Source organism: Phascolarctos cinereus, unplaced genomic scaffold (assembly GCF_003287225.1).
Source record: "Phascolarctos cinereus isolate Bilbo 61053 unplaced genomic scaffold, phaCin_HiC Scaffold_5;HRSCAF=322, whole genome shotgun sequence".
Classification (NCBI taxonomy): Eukaryota; Metazoa; Chordata; class Mammalia; order Diprotodontia; family Phascolarctidae; genus Phascolarctos; species Phascolarctos cinereus.
This window is the reverse complement of record NW_027555958.1, coordinates 351,034,498-351,053,897: the sequence shown is the minus strand read 5'-3', so window position 1 is coordinate 351,053,897 and position 19,400 is coordinate 351,034,498. Positions and strand designations below refer to the sequence as shown.

The 19,400-nt window shown below is 40.9% G+C and overlaps 1 protein-coding gene and 1 pseudogene across 1 annotated transcript in view; both read left to right on the top strand.

The window, feature by feature from the left end:
• The window catches only part of LOC110205503 (kinesin-like protein KIF28P), a 59,136-nt gene that overhangs the window by 38,016 nt on the left and 1,720 nt on the right, over positions 1–19,400 (top strand). Inside the window, exons 13-20 of the mRNA XM_020982118.2 lie at positions 178–301; positions 4,919–5,063; positions 11,130–11,248; positions 12,455–12,562; positions 15,151–15,425; positions 17,671–17,805; positions 18,701–18,867; positions 19,096–19,199. Of these exons, the coding sequence (XP_020837777.1) occupies positions 178–301; positions 4,919–5,063; positions 11,130–11,248; positions 12,455–12,562; positions 15,151–15,425; positions 17,671–17,805; positions 18,701–18,867; positions 19,096–19,199 (1,177 nt within the window). The remainder of the gene's footprint in view (positions 1–177; positions 302–4,918; positions 5,064–11,129; positions 11,249–12,454; positions 12,563–15,150; positions 15,426–17,670; positions 17,806–18,700; positions 18,868–19,095; positions 19,200–19,400) is intronic.
• On the top strand, positions 6,380–7,682 carry LOC144457980 (phosphatidylinositol-3,5-bisphosphate 3-phosphatase MTMR14 pseudogene; annotated as a pseudogene).

Sequence of the window (19,400 nt, the reverse complement as noted above, 5' to 3'; positions counted from 1 at the left end):
TAAATCATCAGCACATAAATGCTAGCTGTTGTTATTGTTCCATCTTCATGTGACCTTCCTCCTAACACATAGGCTTTTTTTTTTTTTTGCTCCAAGGAATGGAAAAGAAAGACACACTTTCTTCTGTTTTTAATGATGACTTATTGGTGACCCATAAATCTTCATCTGTCCTTGCAGAATTTCTGATAAACATGCCACACTCACCAACATGGATGGAGAAGTGACAGTGAGGCCGCAGAACAAATGCAGAGTTGTGGTCAACGGTGTGCCGACAGTTACAAAGACAAAACTACAGCATTTGGTAACCTGTCTATCTGCGGATAAGTGAATAAATGAACAAACAAGCAGGCAGATAGATGCATAAAGGAATGAATAGGGAGATAATATAGACAGATAGATGAATGAATAGAGAGATAATAGGTGAATAAAGGAATGAATAGAGAGATAATAGATAGATGAATAAAGGAATGAATAGAGAGATAATAGACAGATAGATGAATAAAGGAATGAATAGAGAGATAATAGACAGATGAATAAAGGAATGAATAGAGAGATAATAGACAGATAGATGAATAAATAAATGAATGAGTAAATTAGATAAATAAACCTAAATATATAAGGTTCCAGGTTAACATGCCTTCTGTCCCCAAAAGAGAGGTGCTGTGTAAGAGCAGGAGCAACTTCAAGGTTTGCAAAGCACTTTACAAATGATATCTCATTTTATCTACCCTGGGAGGTAGACCTCCATTTTACAGATGAGAAAACTGAGGCTGAGAGAAGTTAAGTAACTTGCCAGGGTCAACCAGCTAATAAGTGTCTGAGGCTGGGTTTGAACTCTGGTCTTCCTAGCTCTGAGTTCAGTACTCTATCCATTATGCCACCTAGCTTCCTTGAATACATGACTTCATCTCTCTGGTATCTCTACTTTAAAAGTATACCTAAAAGATAATATATCTAAAGTAGAAATATTATTTAGGTATATTGTTATTAGGTAGATCATAGTATATTTGCTTCTTAGACCCTTTAAGGTGGGTGGTGATGTAAGCTGTATTTCACAGATGAAGAACTGAAGGCCAAGGAGATGAAGTGACCCAGTTATATGTGACACCAGCTTCATTTTATCTCCTACAGAAACTATAAATTGTTATTGTCTCTTTAAGAGAACTTGGATCTTGACCAGTTACACTTTAACTGTCCTTCTTTAAGGAATTTATGGGGGACCAGAAGTTTTAACTATTGTTTTAGAGTAGTTCTTAACTTTTTTTGTGTTGTGGACCCCTTTGGCGGTCTGGTAACACATATGGATCCCTTCAGAATAATGTGTTTAGATGCATAAGATAAAATACATAGGATTTCAAAGGAATCAAATTATATTGAAAAATAATTCCAATAAATGTTTCAGAGCACAAAAAAAAAATTCATTGACCCTCATCAAATCTATCCACTGGTCATTTAGGGGTCCACAGATCCTTTGTTCTAGAGAGACCAGAAACCCTTGTTCTAGAGAGACCATTAGAGATGCTGCCTGACAAGAGAGGACTAAGTTTCACCCTTATATTATGAATAAATAAGAAAAGTATGCTTGAGAAACTTGGGGTGCTATCTAGAGACATTGAATGATGAGACTGTGTCTCAGAAATAAGAAGTCAAAATGTGGTAGTTAGAGGTAACTCTAACTGTGACCTTTCTCAAAGATAAAACATTGTAAAAAATTATGTTTTATGTTGTTATTGCTTACATTATTAGTGAATTGTATAGCTAGCAACTTTGATATTTGCTTAAACCTAATTAATAGATTAAAGGTTTTGATATGTAGTGAAAAATGAAAATGAGAAACTCCTTATGAGAAAAGAGGTTTCTCCAGTTTGTTAAATATTTAATAACCCAGAGTGGGGGCTCCAAGCTAGTTGTTTAAATGAAATAGATGTTATCATTTTAGTCACTACTAAGGAAATATCCAAATACACCCTTATATAACCATAGAACTTGGGAATGATGAGAATGAAAATAGTAGCAAGCCAATGAGCAGGTTGAGGAGTGATGCCCATCTTGTGTAGGGTACATATACAACTAGTAAGTGACAGAGTTGGGACTCAAACTTAAATTTTCTTGACCCTGAGTCAAGTCTTGAACCTCTCTATCATTCTAACCTACAAGGATTTAATTTTGTAAAAGTATTTTAACCTATTAATTGATCTTGGAGTGTTTAGCAAAGGCCTTCACCACATAAGAATTAATTTTATTCTTTTGAGGTATACATCATGAATTTTATAGGGAACTGTTAAAGTAGGGTGTGAGGATTGCTTATAATCTAAGTGGAGGGAGGGGACGGAGGAAGAGACAGAATTTGGAATTCAAAACTTATAAAAACCCAAATGTTAAGAATTGTTTTAACATGTAATTGGGGGAAATAATTTTTTTTTTTGCTTTTTGGTGAGGTAATTGGGGTTAAATGACTTGCCCAGGGTCACACAGCTAGTAGGTGTCAAATGTCTGAGGTAAAATATTATTTTTTAAAAAGTAGGGTGTGAGGTACCAGTAGTTGGGTCACTCTTATTTGTAGACCTGATGTAAATGAGGAGGACTAAGTCTTTCCCTCATCTCTGCTCTTCAGGTGATCTTGGATAAGGTCAGGTACCAGTTGAGCTTCATTTTCCTTAGTTGTAATGTAAGAATAATTGGCATATAGTAGGCACTTAATTGACTTATTGTTTATTGACTGACTCATTCTTCTATTGATTATTCAGTCAATAAACATTTATTAAGCACCAACTATGTGCCTAAGCACTGGGGATACAAAAAGAGGCAGTCCCTGCCCTCAAGGAGCTCATGGTTTAATAGAGGAAACAACAAGCAAAGAAATGTATATTCAACATATATAGGAAACATAAATAGGAAATAATTAACAAAGAGAAGACATTAGAATTGAGAAGGATTGGGAAAGGCTTCCTGTAGAAGATGGCATTTTAGTTGGGATTTGAAGGAAGACAGGGAAGCTAAGAAGCAGAGATGAGGAGGGAGAGCATTTTAAGGATGGAACAGTCAGAGAAAATTCCCAGAGCCACAAAATGGAGGGTGTTGTATCACTGGATCAAAGAGTACATGGCAGGCAGGAGGGTGTAAGAAGACTGAAAAGGTAGGAGGGCATTCGGTTAGGAAGGGCTTTGACTACCAAGCAGAGGGTTTTGTATTCAATTCTGGAGGCAAGAGGAAGCTGCTAGAGTTTACTGAATATTGGGTAATGTGGCCGGTCCTTTGCTTTAGGATAATTACCTTAGTGGTAGAACAGAGGTTGGATTGGAGTGGGGGGAGGAGTTGAGGCAGGCAGACCCACCAGCAAAGCTATTGCAGTACTCCAGGTGTGAGGTGATGAGGGCTGTACCAGGATGGTGTCAGGGTCAGAAGTGAAAAGGGGGTATAGAAAATAGATATTGCAAAGGTGAAATCAACAGGCCCTGAGAACAGCTTGGATATGGGGTAGGGGGGGAATAGAAAGGAATCCAGGATGACTCCTATGTTGTGAACCTGAGGGACTGTGAGGATGGTCTTGCCCTCCACAGTAACAGGGAAAATAGGAGGGAAGGGTAGCTTAGGGAGAAAGGCAACGAGTTTGGTTTTGGACACGTTGAGTTTCAGATGTCCACCAGATATTCAGTTCAAGATGTCTGAAACATAATTGGAGATGTGAGAATGGAGGTCAGCAGAGAAGCTGGAGCAGTGTAGGTAGGTGTGAGTATTATCAGCATAGAGATAGATGATCATTAAATCCGTGGGAGATGAAGAGATCACCAAGTGAAGTAGAAGAGGAAGAAGAGAAGAGGGTCCAGAAGAGAATCCTGAGGGACATCTCTGATTAGAAGGCATGATCTGGAGGAGGATCCAGAAAATGAGACAGAAGGAGCAGTCAGATAGGTAGGAGGAGAACCAGAGGGTAGTGTCCCAAAAACCCAGAGAGAAGAGAGTATGAAGGAGGAGAGAGAGATCAACAGTGTCAAAGGCTACAGAGAGGTCAAGGAGAATGAGGACTGAGAAAAGGCCATTGGAGATTTGGAGACTAAAAAATCCTTAGTAACTTTGGAGAGAGCAGTTTTGGTGGAATGATAAGGTCAAAAACTGGATTGTAAGGGGTTAAGAGAGAAATAAAAAGAGACACAGAAATGTAACAGAAAGAGCCTTGGAAGAGGACTTGAGTTCTAGCTCTGCATTTCCTACTATGTACTTGTAGGACTTTCCATGTATCATTTCATCTCTCTGGGGAGCTGGATTAGATGCTCTTGAAATTCCTTCCAACTCAAAAGTTTTGTGATGCTTCAGATCCAAGATATGACGTCTTTGAAGGGAGTGTAGGGACACGGGGAGATTCTAAAAAGTGCTTTGTAAAACCTGAAGTGCTGTGCAAATGCAAGTTATTATTTTTACAAGCACAGATTCTTCTGGGATTCTTAAAAAGGTGTGACCTGACCTATTATTCCTTATTATCCTTAGTCATATTATTATTGTCCTTTTAGTTTGTGAGAAGTTTGTTCTTATTCTCCTATATAACGCTGACATTCAAGTATATACGACACAGGACTTCCTGGTCTTCATGGTTCTAATGCCAGTTCTCTATCAATTATACCACCCTGCCTCTCTTCCACACTTACTGTGTGACCCTGGATAAATCACTTAATGTTTCAGTGCTCTAGTCAATTCTCTAAGACTACAAATTACAGGGAAGGTGCCAGCTTATATCGTAGAGGGTGTTTCCCCATCTGGGAGTTCCCTATATCAATAAAATCAGGACTTCCATCCCTACTCCTATGCCTTGGACTCATGCCCTGCTCCCGGCCTGTGGCAGAATTACAATTCCTTCTCAAAACAGTGATATTTGATATCAGGAGGGATGTTGGGATCCTTTAATCCACTGTCTTTTCCTTAGGACCGAGTTATTTTGGGATCCAACAGTGCCTACCTCTACATTGGATTTCCTTCTGAACGTAGCAGTGATGACTTGGCCAGGTTTGATTACGACTTTTTTCAGTCTGAACTTGCAGCGGCAGAGGGAGTTAGTGTGGATAAGCTCAGTAAGCATAGCCTGTGGTTTATTTCTGATGTTTCCGGTGTGCTGACCTGTCTGTGTTACAAGTATCCGCATCTCATCTCTAACAATTGTCCCCTCCATTGTGCGTCTCTCCTAGAATGGAGGTAGATTTGCACACCATACATAGGCTCTTTAGATTTTGTGGTGTTCATGAGCTTGGATGGGGGAAAATTTACACCTTTACTTTCACTAACTTTTAGTTTGTTTGTAATCCTATGTATCATATTTTATGCATTAAAAAACATGATTCTCTTAGAGAAATGCTCCATAGCCCTGATGTAGTTCAACCTCTCTTTTTATAGTTGAGGAAACTGAGGCTCTGAAAAATTAAATGAGTTGTCCAAAGACAAGAGGATTTGAACATGTACTCTCACTTCAAATCCAATACTTTTTATACTACATTGTAGGCTGCCTCTCCTTCCTAAAAGAAGATAAACATCATTAAGTTTGCCTGGTAAAGTGGTGCTACCCATGGTCATGAATAATAGAGATAAGATGCTCATCAGATAAAGAATATTCATAAATCATTCAAAGTAATTTCTCCCTCCTACCTTCAAATGTTTTCCCTTTGGTAAAATAATCTGATATATCTTTGCTTCTCTCTGGTCCTTCTCCTGGGGTAATGACATGCTTTATATTCCCACACCAACTATGCTACTTGTGAACTCAGCATTCTATCTTCCACAGGTCATGCCCTTACTGCCATGACCTCCCTTCTGACCTCTAGGACTCAGCTCAGATATCATCTCCACTACAGGAAGCCTTTGTTTGTTTGTTTGCTTTTTAGGCAATTGGGATTAAGTGACTTGCCCAGGGTCACACAACTAGTAAGTGTCAAGTGTTTGGTCCGAGACCGGATTTGAACTCAGGTCCTCCTGACCTCAGGACCAGTACTCTATCCACTGTACCACCTAGCTGCCCCTACAGGAAGCCTTTGATGATACCCCTCCGCCATGCTCTCTCTTTCTTAGACTTGTCTTATATATTTACTTCTCTGTTTACATATAATGCCCCTCATCAGAATGTAAACTTTTGAGGGCAGGGATGGTTTTTTTAGCTTTGTATAGTGAGGAGCTGCTACTTTCATTAAAACCAAGGAAATATATGGTATCTTGATCAGAAAAAACAGTAGACTCCTTGAACACTGGACCAGTACTTTAGGCATCTTTGTCTCTCAGAAAGTATCTAGCAGAGAGTCTTTTACTTGGCAGGTACTCTTGGCATACATGAATAAATGAAAAAAGTCTTCTGAACTCTGATACTTGCTAAATGAAAGTTCATTGACATCTGGAAGCGAAGATGGTGGAGTAGGCAGTAAATCACTGTAACTCTCCCATATTCACCTCCAAACAACCATAACATGGTGCCCCAAAACAAATCCTGGAACAGCAGAACCAGCAAAAAAGTCAGATGAAACAATCTTTGAGTCCAAGAAACTTGGAAGATTGGAAGGAAAGGTCTCACTCCAGTAAAAGGGGAGCTCAGTCCAAGACAGGACATGTGCAGCAAGCTGGTGGAGTAGGAAAATGCCAACACCAGGATCCCCCACCTGCCTCAGCATAGCCAGGGGAACTGGCAGACTCTAGCTCTGAGAACTGCTCCAGTGGCCAGACCTCCATGTGCTTCAGTGTAGCCCCAGGCAAACAGGGAGATGCCAGCCCTATAGGTGCCAAATACCTCTCTTCATCCCTCTCCTATTCCTTTCCTTGTAGGCAGATGGGCTGATCCATGCAGCCCTGAAGCCTGCTGAGATCTTCTGACTGTGGCCTGTGACTGGTTTCTATTTGGACCATGTTGGTAGTTTCAACTCAGCGAAGAAGAGATTTTCTTCTTCTGCTTTGGTTTTTTGAAGCACATCACCTCTGAGGAGTTCTCTGTTCTGAAGTCATAGAGAAGGAAGAGCCTTCTAGCCAGGGACATGGGCTTCACTGTAGACGACCTTTGGATCCTGAAAAGGATCAGGTGGAGTACAATCAGCCTAAGTAAGACTTGTCCCTCATCACTGAGAGTTCCCCAGGAGCAACTGGGAGCCTCCCATATGAACAGCAGCACAGACACAGGCAACTCGGAGAAAGAGTCATACATCTTCTCCCCAGACTGTGCCCTGGAACCATCCCCAGCAATCAGAAGACAGACAGCCTTCCTATTAAGGGATTGTGGAAGCCAAGTTTTCTGGTTTCTCATCCTCTAATCCTTCTGACGATTTTATCCAAACGGGAAGCAGTCCCCTAGAAGTCCCTCAAACCCAATCAGAGGACCGCTCCTTACCCAGATCCTCCATCTCTAAAGACTACAGCAGCAGGCTGAAAGTAATGGGCTGTGGCAATATTCAGGAGCAGGCATTCCTTACCACGGACTCTTCTCTCCCTTTCAGCTTCTCCAATGAGCTCCCTAACAGCCGTATATTTACAGCACTGATTGAACAAGAATCCAGGCTGGAAGAAGTCTGTCCAACCTTCCTGGCTTCCTATAACAGCACAGTGAGACTCAAGTCAGTGACCCCAGCCCATCAGGGGCCACTGGGGGCTTCCTTGAGCAGTCTGCATCGGCAGTAGGACTCAGTGTCCAGCAGCACTCTGTGAACCACTGCAGGCTCATATAATCTCCTGTTCCATCCCCTCCTCCTCACCAGCTGAGCCACTGGAGGAATCATAGCCATTTGAGCCCTGAAGTAGTGGGATTTCACCCAAGATCCTCTCTTAGGGAGTCTCTTGCCACCACTTGGCAGCCCAAGCTGTGGGCTGTGTCTGCAAAAACTGTAAACTTCTGACTGTGACCACTTCCCTCTATCCCCCTTTTTGGTCTTCCTTAGCCCTGTCTGTAAAGCCTTCCTGCCCCCCACCAAACCCCAACACACACCTGCAGTTTTGTCCAGTCTCAGCATGGCTGATCCCTTCACTACTGGAAAATGCAGTGCTCTGAGAAGCCCTATTGAGGCAGCATTTCTAGGAGGGAGTCCCTTGCCTAAGCAAACAGGCAGCTACCATCGCTGGGCCCCTGCCATGTGCTTTAGCATAGCCCTGGGCAAACAGGCAGCCTCCAGAGGCCAGACCACCTAGTGCTTCAGTGTGTCCCCAGGGAAATGCAGATACACCCCATCAGCCTCGGTGCATGCCAGACACCAGCACTAGAACCCCAGCTCAGCACCTCTACAGCCTTCGGCAGTGCCAGCTACCCCACCCCGTCAGTGCAGCACCAGATACAAGGGTCCCCAGTGGGCCTCTGAGGGCAACAGTGCAGCACCAGGGAGCCAGGGCCTGCAGCCCCTGGCACGAGAAGCCTGAGACGGTGCCAACTCTCCAAGAGCAGAGCTCAAATTTAAAAGAAAGGAAAAAGGCCAAAAGAGATGAGCAAAAACCAACAAAAAATAACATAATCATAGAAAGTTATTATGGTGACAGCGAAGATCAAGATACAAACTCAGAAGAGGGCAAGAATGTCAAAACACCTATGGGCAAAACTCCAGAGAAAAATGGGAAGCGGTCTCAAGCCCAGAAAGAACTCATGGAAGGGCTCAAAAAGGAGCTTAAAATCGTATCAGAGAGGTGGAAGGAAAGTTGGGGAAAGAAATGAGAATGATTCATAATTTTATAATTCTTTAGCGAAAAAAGAGTCAACAGCTTGGAAAAAGAAAACAAATGTTTAAATGGAAAAGGAGATACAAAAATCCACTGAAGAAAAAAACTCCTTTAAAAGTATAATTGGCCAAATAGAAAAAAGGTACAAAAGCTAATTGAGGAAAACAACTCCTTAAAAGTTAGATGTGGGCACATGAAAGCTAATGACTCTATGAGACATCAATAATCAAATAAATTCAAAAGAATGAAAAAAAATAGAAGAGTGTAAAATACTTCATGGGAAAAATAATTGACCTGGAAAATAGATCCAGGAGAAACAATGTCATAATCATCAGACTACCTGAAAGCCATAATCAAAAGCAGGACCTAAACAGCATCTTTCAAGAAATTATCAAGGAAAACTACCCTGGTATCCTGGAACCCAAGGGCAAAAACAGGCATTGGAAGACTTCATTGATCACTTCAGGAAATAGATCCCCAAATAAAAACTCCAAGGAACATTATAGCCAAATTGCAGAACTATCAGGTCAAGGAAGAAGTACTGCAAGTGGCCAAAAGAAACAATTCCAATATCAGGGAGCCACAACACAGGACTTAGCAGCTGCAGCATTGAAAGACTGAAGGTCAGGAAGCATGACATTCTGGAAGGCAAAGGAGCTAGGACTATGACCCAAAAGTCACCTACCCAGCGAAATTAAACATAATACATCAAGGGGGGAAGTGGTCATTCAGTGAAACAGAAAGATTTCAAGCTTTTGTAAGGGGCAGACCAGAACTGAATAAAATATTTGATCTCCAATATCAAGAGCCAAGAGGAGCCTAAAAAAGGGAAAAAGGGAAAATAAAAATAAGGGATTCAATGGAGTTGAACTGTTTACGTCCCTACATAGGAAGATGATACTTGTAATTCTCAAAAATTGTACCACTAAGAGTATAGCTAGAAGGCATATACGTAGACAGAGGATACAAGTATAAAGTGAATTTGAGGGAATGACATTAAACAAATAATTAAGGGATTAGAAAGAGGAGTACACTGGGTACAGATGGAAGGGAGAGGTAGAACGGGGTAAATCATTTCATGTGAAAAGGAGGAAAAAGGAAAAAAAAGGGAAAAATAATATGCTTTGATCTGCATTCAGACTTCGTAGGTCTTTCTCTGGCTGTCAATAGCATTTTCCATCATGAGTCTTTTGGAATTGTCTTCGATGGTTAGCATCCAAATTCTTAAAGGAGAAGTTAAGTGAGTTACAGGTTCATGACCAAACAAGAGATAGAGAGCATTATGAAATATAAAAGATAGATTAGGTTAAATTAAAAAGCTTTTGCACAAACAAAATCAATGCAGCCAAAATTAGAAGGAAAGCAGAAAGCTGAGAAACAATATTTACAGCAAGTATCTCAAATATATAGAGAACTGAGTCAAATTTATAAGAATACAAGCCATTGCCCATTTGACAAATGGTCAAAGGATATGAACAAGTAGTTTTCAGATGAAGAAATCAAAGCTATCTATAATAGGAAGAAGTGCTTTAAATCACTTTTGATTAAAGAAATGCAAATCAAAACAACTCTGAGGTACCACCTTACACCTATCAGATTGGCTAATATGACAAAAAAGGAAGATGACAAATGTTGGAGAGGATATGGGAAAACTGGGCTACTAATGCACTGTTGGTGGAATTGTGAACTGATCCAACCATTCTGGAGAGCAATTTGAAACTACGCCCAGAGGGCGTACCCTTTGATCCAACAATATCACCACTAGGTCTGTATCCCAAAGAGATCATAAAAAAGGTAAAAGGACCCACATGTACAAAAATATTTATAGCAGCTCCTTTTGTGATGGCAAAAAATTGGAAATTGAGGGGATGCCCATCAATCGGGGAATGGCTGAACAAGTTGTGGTGTATGAATGTAATGGAATACTATTGTGTTATAAGAAATGATGAACAAGCAGATTTCAGAAAAACGTGGAACGACTTGTACGAACTAATGCAAAGTGAAATGAGTAGGACCAGGAAAACATTGTGTGATAATCAGCTATGAATGACTCAGCTTTTCTCGGCAACCAACGCAATGATCCAAGACTAGTTCAAAGGACTCACAAAGCAAAATGCTATCCACATCCAGATGAACAGTTGATGGACTCTGAATGCATATCAAAGCATACTTTTTTCACTTATTCTTTTTAGTGTTTTTTTTTTCATTTTGATCTGTTTCTTCTTTCACAACTGTGACAAATAGGGAAATATATTTTACATGACAGCACATGTATAACTTGTATCAAATTGCCTACTATTTTCAGAAGAGGGGAGGGGAGGGAGGGAAGGAGGAAGAAAAATCTGAAAGTCAGAATCTTGTAAAAGTGAATGCCAAGCTGTCTTGACACGTAATGGCTGAAAAGATTGTTAAAATTTTTTAAAAATAAGTGAAAGTTCATTTATTTTCTTCCAATTTCTGTTTCCTAAAAGGTGCTATAAATAATAAAGATGGGAAAGTTGATCCCAGTGTTCTGGCTGTATTCCAGGATTATATCAAATTGATACCTTTGGTTGCAGAAGCAAATCAAATGAGTGAAGAGCTGATGAAGGTAATTTAGCAATGCTGGTGTAGCCCAGCCAGTGTCCCTTCACTTCCCCTCAAATATCCTGTTCTCTTAATTTGGTTAGTCCTTTTCTGGGTGTGCCTTTTGCTTACACACCCTCCCTTAGGTGTAGGCAGTTAGGTGCCACAGAGGGTAAAGCAGCACTGGGTTTTGAATCAGAAGACCTGAGTTCAAATCCTGCCTCAGATATTTACTAGCTGGGTGACCCTAGACCAATCACTTAACCTTGATCAGCCTCAGTCTCCTCACGTATAAAATGAAGGGGTTTGGGTTTGATTGCTTCCAAGATCCCTTTCTGTCTCTAAATCTGTAATTCCGTGAAATCCATATATATTCCTCTCTCCAAAAAGAAGACAACTCAAAACCACATGACCTGGAGTGAACCAAGCATGGAGCAATATTTTAAATTAAACAGACACCTCAGAGATTCAGAATCTCTTGACTTCCATGAAGACTGTATCACGACTACTGCCTTCATAAAAGCATAGAATCTCCAGAGAGATTCAGTAGTACTGTGGATGAATCCGATCCCTTTCCTAAGACTCTTAAACCAGAGCTGGGGCGGCCGAGGCCGGCAGATGGCTTGAATTCAGGTGGTCTGAGCAGCAGTGGGGCTAAGACACTCTAGGGAGGTGGGGAGAGGGCCACCAGGCTGCCCCTAAGAATGGGTGAACTGCTCAGATCAGGAAGGGAGTGCTTCCAAGCTTCCATGATGGTACGCAGTGGGCCCAGCCATTGGGATTCCAGCCTAGGTAAAATAGGGAAACCCAGTCTCAAAAAATAAAATAAAACTAGAGTTGGTATTCAAATAGCATCCTTAATTCAATAAAGTCATATATTTATAGCTGGAAGAGACCCTAGTGGTCATTTAGCAGAATCTCTCGTTTTCAAGAATAAACATGACCCTAGAAATTGGTCAAGGTCATACGGCTAATTTGTGTCAGAGCAAGAAGCTGAACTTGACTGATCTATCCTTATGAGTTGGGCTAACATGAATGATTTGCTGCAGTTTTGGTTTGACCTGTTTGTATGCACCCCCTTTATTCCCTTGAATAGGAATAAAATGTTTAGGCCAGCACACTTTCACAAAGTTCTTTTCTTAGCTGTATGTGGAAAGGTAAGATGACAGAGAATATATTCTGAAGCCTGATGAAGTTAGAACAGCCATCTGAAAAGTGTTTCCTTTTCTAGGGGCTTAAATTGGAGCTAAAAGTGAAGAATTTGGCATCGTCCGATTCTAAGGGTTATGACCTGCAAAAGGAAGTCATAGTGAAGGTGACCAACAGAGAGACTCAGGAGGTGAGGCTGCAGGTTGGGGAAGGCACGAACATTCATTTGTAGGCCACACGCTGCATTGGAAAATGTTTCCCTCATCCATGGAAGCAGAGAACAGAACAAATGTCGGTCAGCAGAAGGTAACAAGAAGACAAACCAAAGAATGTCCTCCCAAGGTAAAGGAGCCATGGCCCCTGTAACAGACATTCAGAACAATGGCACTGATTTGGAAGACCAAGCAAGGAGTAACAAGCCAGTTTAATCCCTATCTCTGAGGAGACGAAAAAGACAGGAAGCTCTCCACCCTTCCCCCCCCCCCCCCCCCCCCCGGGCAAACAAAACAAAACAAAACAGAAAAAAGGAAAGACAATGCTTTCCTGGGAGCAAACACTTTTAACCTATTCCTATTCTTTTGTCTAGTTCAAAGGTTATTGTTGGGTTGTTTTTCAGTCGAGTCCAACTCTTTATGAATCCTTTTGGGCTTTTCTCTGCAAAGATATGGGAGTGGTTTGCCATTTCCTTCTCTAGCTCATTTTACAGATGAGGAAATGGAGGCAAGCTGGGTTAAGTGACTTGCCCAGGGTCACTAGTGATGTATCTGAGGCCAGATTTGAACTCAGGAAGATGAGTCCTGACTCCAGACCTGGCACTCTATTCACTGCACCACTGTTTCAGATGTTAATACTGGTTATAAACCACTGACATCCAATGGAGAAAAAAAAGATGAAGATGGAGAATTGTACAATTTCCTTGATCAACTTACTACAAATTTAAAAATGCAAAAATTGTTTTTTATATGTAACCCAAGTCTAGATTCAGATCCCATCCTTAGATATTTATATCACTTGTCATGTATGTTATAGTGGCGGTTCCTTTCAAATAACAAGTTGGATTAAATGACTGATGAGGCCCCTTCCAATTCTCAAATTCTGTGATTTTGACCCTGAGCAAATTACTTAGACTTGATGTGTGTCAGTTCTCTCACTTGAAAAAGGAGAGGGTTACTAGCTGTGTGACCCTGGGCAAGTCACTTAAACCCATTGCCTCACCAAAAAAAAGAATTTTTTTTTTAATTTTAAAAAAGGAGAGGGTTAGCCTCGATGGCTTCTAAGGTCTCTTCCAGCTCTAGAACTATGATCCTGATCCCTTAGTGATGACAGAAGAGAGCTAGTCACCATTCAACAATAGCCTTAACATATCTGAGGGCTTATGAAACTACTTGTTTTGTCTTCTGTCTGTCTCCCCTTCACCTCTGGGTCTCCTCTTTGGGTGCTTTTCAAAGTCTTTTTCTTTGGTTGTGGAACCTCAAAGCAGATAAAATATTCTAGAAACTTATACATATATAAAATAAAGGCAAATCATCATATAAGTATTGGCTGGGAAGGGAAGGAGAGCCAGTCCTGTACTGAAAATGAGAGGCAACAACAGATGGGCACCCTGAGCAGCACACTAACATACTAGCGGCACTGGAAAAACAAGAGAAAGGCTTCTGGGGCACTGGGTGAAGTCTCTGCGATAAAACATGGGCCAATTTCCCAGGATGAGGTAAGGGTGAGTAGAGAAGGTCTTGTGAAGGCAGCACATAAACTAATAAAATCACAAATTTCAGGGATAAGTTATAAAATAAAAAGCAACGATTGTGATTGTAATTAAAAAAATGGGCATGAGTGATTGTTCATAAGACACAAAGTTATAACATACAACTCCTGAATTGATGAGCTCCTAAAGTTCTAAACATTTTCTTCCAAGTTGCAAATAGAACACTGCAGCTTCCCCAATGACTAGTGGCTTGTATGAATTTTCTGCTGCTCTCATGCTCCTCATCTGTGGGAGGTTTTGCCCAAGCTCAGGCCTGTTGGAAGGATTAGAGGAAATGGTCTGGATTGAGATGGTTAACCCTTGAGCTTTTTCATTTCCAGATGTGAGTGTGTTTGGGGACGTGTCTATCTCAAACTGTGAGTGTTTTCCAAGGGTGGGTATGAGTTCAGTTGTTTGGACATCATGGGAATGATGCAAGATCAAGGTTCTGAGCCCTGGGAACTTCCCTTAAGAGATCACAGACTGTACCCTAAGCCTGGCCAGCCATCATCAGGTGGGTGAAAGAGATTGTTGACTCACACAACACAGCACACTTCCTACTTACGACCTTGCAACAGTAGCTTGACCTTTGTAACCTGATCGCCCATTCCACTGTCATATCTGACTCATTTAATTGAATTCAACAAATATTATAAAGTGCCTACTCAGAGGCATCTAAGTGCACAGTTGGTAAGAGAGCTGGACAAGGAGTCAAGAAGACCTGTGTTCAGATCCAGCCTCAGACACTTAACCTTTGGGCAGGTCACTTAACCTTTGTTTGCCTCCATTTCCTTATCTGTAAAATGAGCTGGAGAAGGAAATAGCCAACCATTCCAGTATCCTTGCCAAAAAAAACCCATGGAAAATATGGACCATGAGGTGAAGAAGAGTTGGACATGACTGAATGACTTAACAACTCTCAGGTGCAATTACCTGAGAACACAACATTCTTCGAGTCAGAATAAAAATAAGTAGATCCTAAGAGGTTAAAAAAAAATCATTAAAATGTCGCTGATCTTACTTTGCATTTCCAGGTATGGATATGGGATAAAGCCAAGTTCATTAACAGGAAATATCTAATGGAGGAAATTTACCAGCACTTTTTAGATGGAGAAGACTTCCATGTAGCTCAAGAAGACGACCCATTCTGGGATCCTCTTGAGGCCATTCACTTAGGATCTGCTCACGTCTGGCTCCAGTCTCTTGCTTATTCTATGAAACTCGAAGAGCAGGCAGAACTTTTGAACTCTGAAGGGCTGGAAGAGGCTGTTGTTCTCATCAACATAATTCCATGTTCAAGAACAGGAGAGTAGGTTTCTTCCTCCCTTCTCTTCTTTCCTTCTTTTGAAACTGTTCTAATAATATTTGGAAAATTCACAGGAGGCAGCATGGTCTGTTGCTAAAGATGCTGGACTTACAGCCATGTTTAATCATGTATTAACTGAGCACCTGCTATACAGATGCTACTGGGCTAGAAACTTTGGGGGATGTTGTTGAGTCATTTTTCTGTCATGTCTGATTCTTTGTGACCCTATTTGGGGTTTTCTTGGCAAAGATACTGATTTGCCATTTCCTTCTCCAGCTCTTCTTACAGATGAGCAAACTGAGGCAAACAGGGTTAAGTGACTTGCCCAGGGTCACACAGCTAGGAAGTTTGAGGCCAGATTTGAACTCAGGTCTTCCTGACTCCAGACCCCTCAGACATTACTATGACACCTAGTTGCCCCAAAGAAGTAAAAATACTTGTTATAAGGAACTTATTAGATAACTTCGGGTCTGTCAAGTAACATCTATGACTCCACTTCCTTGTCAACAGAGGGCACAAGAAGATGATATTTCCTTACCAACTTGACATGTTTGATGGACAGAAAGAAAGGTCAGTGAGGACTGAGATGTCTTATCAGCAGCAGTGGAAAATGCTTCCATAAATCCAGAATGGTATTGTTATTAGTTTTCCTTATTTCTGTACCACAAAAAGCTGTTGAGCTCTTCAAGTTAAAACAATAGCCACGTGATTTTAAAGTCCCACTGGTGACTTTGGCTCTGTGTGTCCAGAGCTGTAGCAATCTAACCGTTAGCAATATCCTAAGAAATTGAACTCTCTCTCCTTCATGGACACCAAACACACCACGGCATGAGGAAACAGTCACATACAAGGGCCTTGTGTCCCAGTGCTAGATCAGTACAGGCATTTTAAAATAACAAGCATGACCTTTATACCTTGGGGGGGCCTTGACTTCATCTGTTAACATGTTTGCTACCAATGCTACTGATCAGTAGAGGTGCTGCTTTCACAAGACCCAGAGACCCTGTCTCCCCACCCTTCCCTTATCCTGGGAAACTGGTCCATGTTTTATCACAATTTCCCACAGAGGATTTACCCAATACCCCTATTTGATTCTTTCCATTTTTTTAAATAAATGATCCATAGAGGATCTTTCCAATGTGATGGAAGCCTTCCTCTGGCTCTTTTACTATTCTAGGGACACCAATGTAGCATTCAGCCAAACCAACTGCTTTTCATCAATCCGCCTCTATATTTAGTCATGCTTGTCTTTGTTGTCTCTTATTACCACATCTCTGGCACAAGCTATCTTTAGTAACTTATTCTGGCCTACCGAATGGAGTTAGCTAGGTGGTCTAGTTCAGTTGTCCCAAAATGAGGGCATTACAACCTGTGAAGGCTGCGGTGTGACCCCAGTGGGTGACTGACTGAGAGGCAGCCTCCCACCATCTCTATGAGTGCTTCCTGCGTTGTCTCCCACAGCCATGCAAGCTTTCAACATGGCCCCCTTCTGCTCTGGGAGTTAACTTCTCAGAGCAATTCTAACCTAGCAATAATCTGTGCAACTGCACCAGCAACTGTGCATGCAGAATTCACACCCTGCTCCTTAATGTACCCATGCCTTGCTCCCCAGATCACCTTGGGGCTTCAGCAGGCACCCCTGGGCAGAGGGCTATAATTTGGAACTCACTCAACAAATGTTAAAAATTGTTTCTACATGTAATTGGGGTGAAAAAATATCATTTAAAAATAATAAATTATCTTTGCTTTCCCAAACCCAGCTATTTTGTAAGTTTCTCTATTTCTATTTGGAGCACCATTGACCTTCCTGTCATCTACATTAACAAGCTGGGCGTGATCCCCAGTTCTTTACTTCCCATTGCCAATCGATCGTCAAGTATTATGGATACTACCCCCCCAGCTCTTCTATTTGTTTTATAATGTATATAATTATCAATGTAGTAGTAGTACATATAATTTGTAATTAAGTATACATGTATTTGAATGACTAAAAATGCATTTATTAAGCATTCACTATGTGCTAGGCACTGTGCTAAGTGCGGGGAGGGGGGAGTGATCAAAAAGGTTTGAAGACCACTGGGGGTGAGTTTATGATAACCGACTTTAAGGCTGTTGGTGACTTACAAATGTGACCACAGACCCGGTGGTATGTCTTCTTCCCCACACAGCCCTTCCCTCATCCATTAATGATGCCTCAGGGCAAGTCTATATCTTATCGGACAATGCATTTCCCTCTCGTGTTTTACAGGGCTTATGGTGAGGACGATGTGGTTATCGACCCTTTAGAGCTGCTTGGCAAGAGGATTGATTTCCAGATTCAGATTATACAGTGCCTTGGTGTTAAATGGCTCAAGGAAGATGCAAGGAGGGGCATACAAATTGGGTATTGTGCTCCATTAGTTCCTGACAACTATGTCCTGTTAACTTGGTAGTCTAAATATGAAGACACTCCAATTTTTAGTTGTATTTTCTCTAGCTTCTTTTTCTTCAACTGCATAATATATCTACATGCACATCCATACATAAATATACACCCACATACCACACGTAATTTAACAGCCATGAGCTCTTTCCACTAAACCAGTCTACCACCATTTTAGGTTCATTGAGAATCTGTCCTAAATATCACCAAGGATTATGCAGTATGAGCCAAGTCTAAGATAGAAAACTGGCTGGTAATGGTATTCTAATATTATTTTGAAGAAACATGACATTTAAAAGCCTATTTATCTGTTTTCCAGCTTCATCTAACATAAACAGTAGTGTATTATCCTAATGAACTGGGAAGAGAACATTACCATCTAACACATGGGGCATGTATTTATGTTTTTAAATATGCCTGGAACTATTCATTACACATTATAAAATGTCAAGACTTAAAAACATCCACCTACTGGAAGAAGTAACAGTTTAAGTTCTACGTAGGAGGCAAACATATAAAGCACTTATTTCTTGTTTTGGTTTTTGGTGAGGTAATTGGGGTTAAGTGACGTATAAAGTGTCTAAGTCCACCTTTGAACTCAGCCTAACTCCAAGATCAGAGCACTATCCACTGAGCCACCTAGCTGCCCCTAAAGCACTGATTTCTTAAAGAGATACATAACAACCATTTCAAGGCATCCTTAATAAGATTATGATAGCAACTTCTAGTTGCTTCTGAAGTGCTAGAGTGGGCAATCATAAAGCCACACTTCAGAGTAAACATGGCTATAAATCTTGTCCTTATTCATGACAATGACTCCATAGTCTTAATGCCTACTTTGGCTTCTTTTTTTCAGCTACAAAGTCTACGACCTTCCAATCACTTTGTACACAAAGCCTGTCTGGAAAAACGTGAATGCCAAAATTGGAGAGACAGTCCATTTTGTGACCTTAAATGCATCTCATGACTTCTTGAATTACTTACAGAAAAATGCTTTAATTGTTGACTTATGGGGTCTTCAAGGTATCTTTTTCATTTTCTTTTGAGAATCATCTTTTTAGATAACAAGTTTGTACAGCTACAGTAATAAAGGGAATAGAAGAGTAACTTTTTCAGCCTTTGTTCATATTCACAGGGCTTCCTAGCTCCTAATCCAGAATGTGACTAGTATACACTTAGTAGTAGTCTGCTCCAGTGAGCTAAGAAGGGAAACTAGAGTTCTTTTTTTTAACAATCTGTGTCCTACCACAGAAGGCTGTACTGAACTGAACTGTACTCAGAAAGATCTGATCACATGGGAAGGCAACATTTTGGTAGACAATATGAAAACATTAACACCTCAGGAGGCCAATCAGGTAAGTGTGTTCAAATGATACATTAAATAGAAAATGATTACACCTACTTCAGCTGTGAGTGGTTTCCTTTTCACTTTAATCAATATGACTCTCATTTGCCCCTGCCTCTTCAAAAGAACTTTTCACATTATGCTAAAAGTAATAATCTCCAGAAAAGATAGCTGGGCAATCTATGAAAAGATTAGGCTAGAATAAGTTACT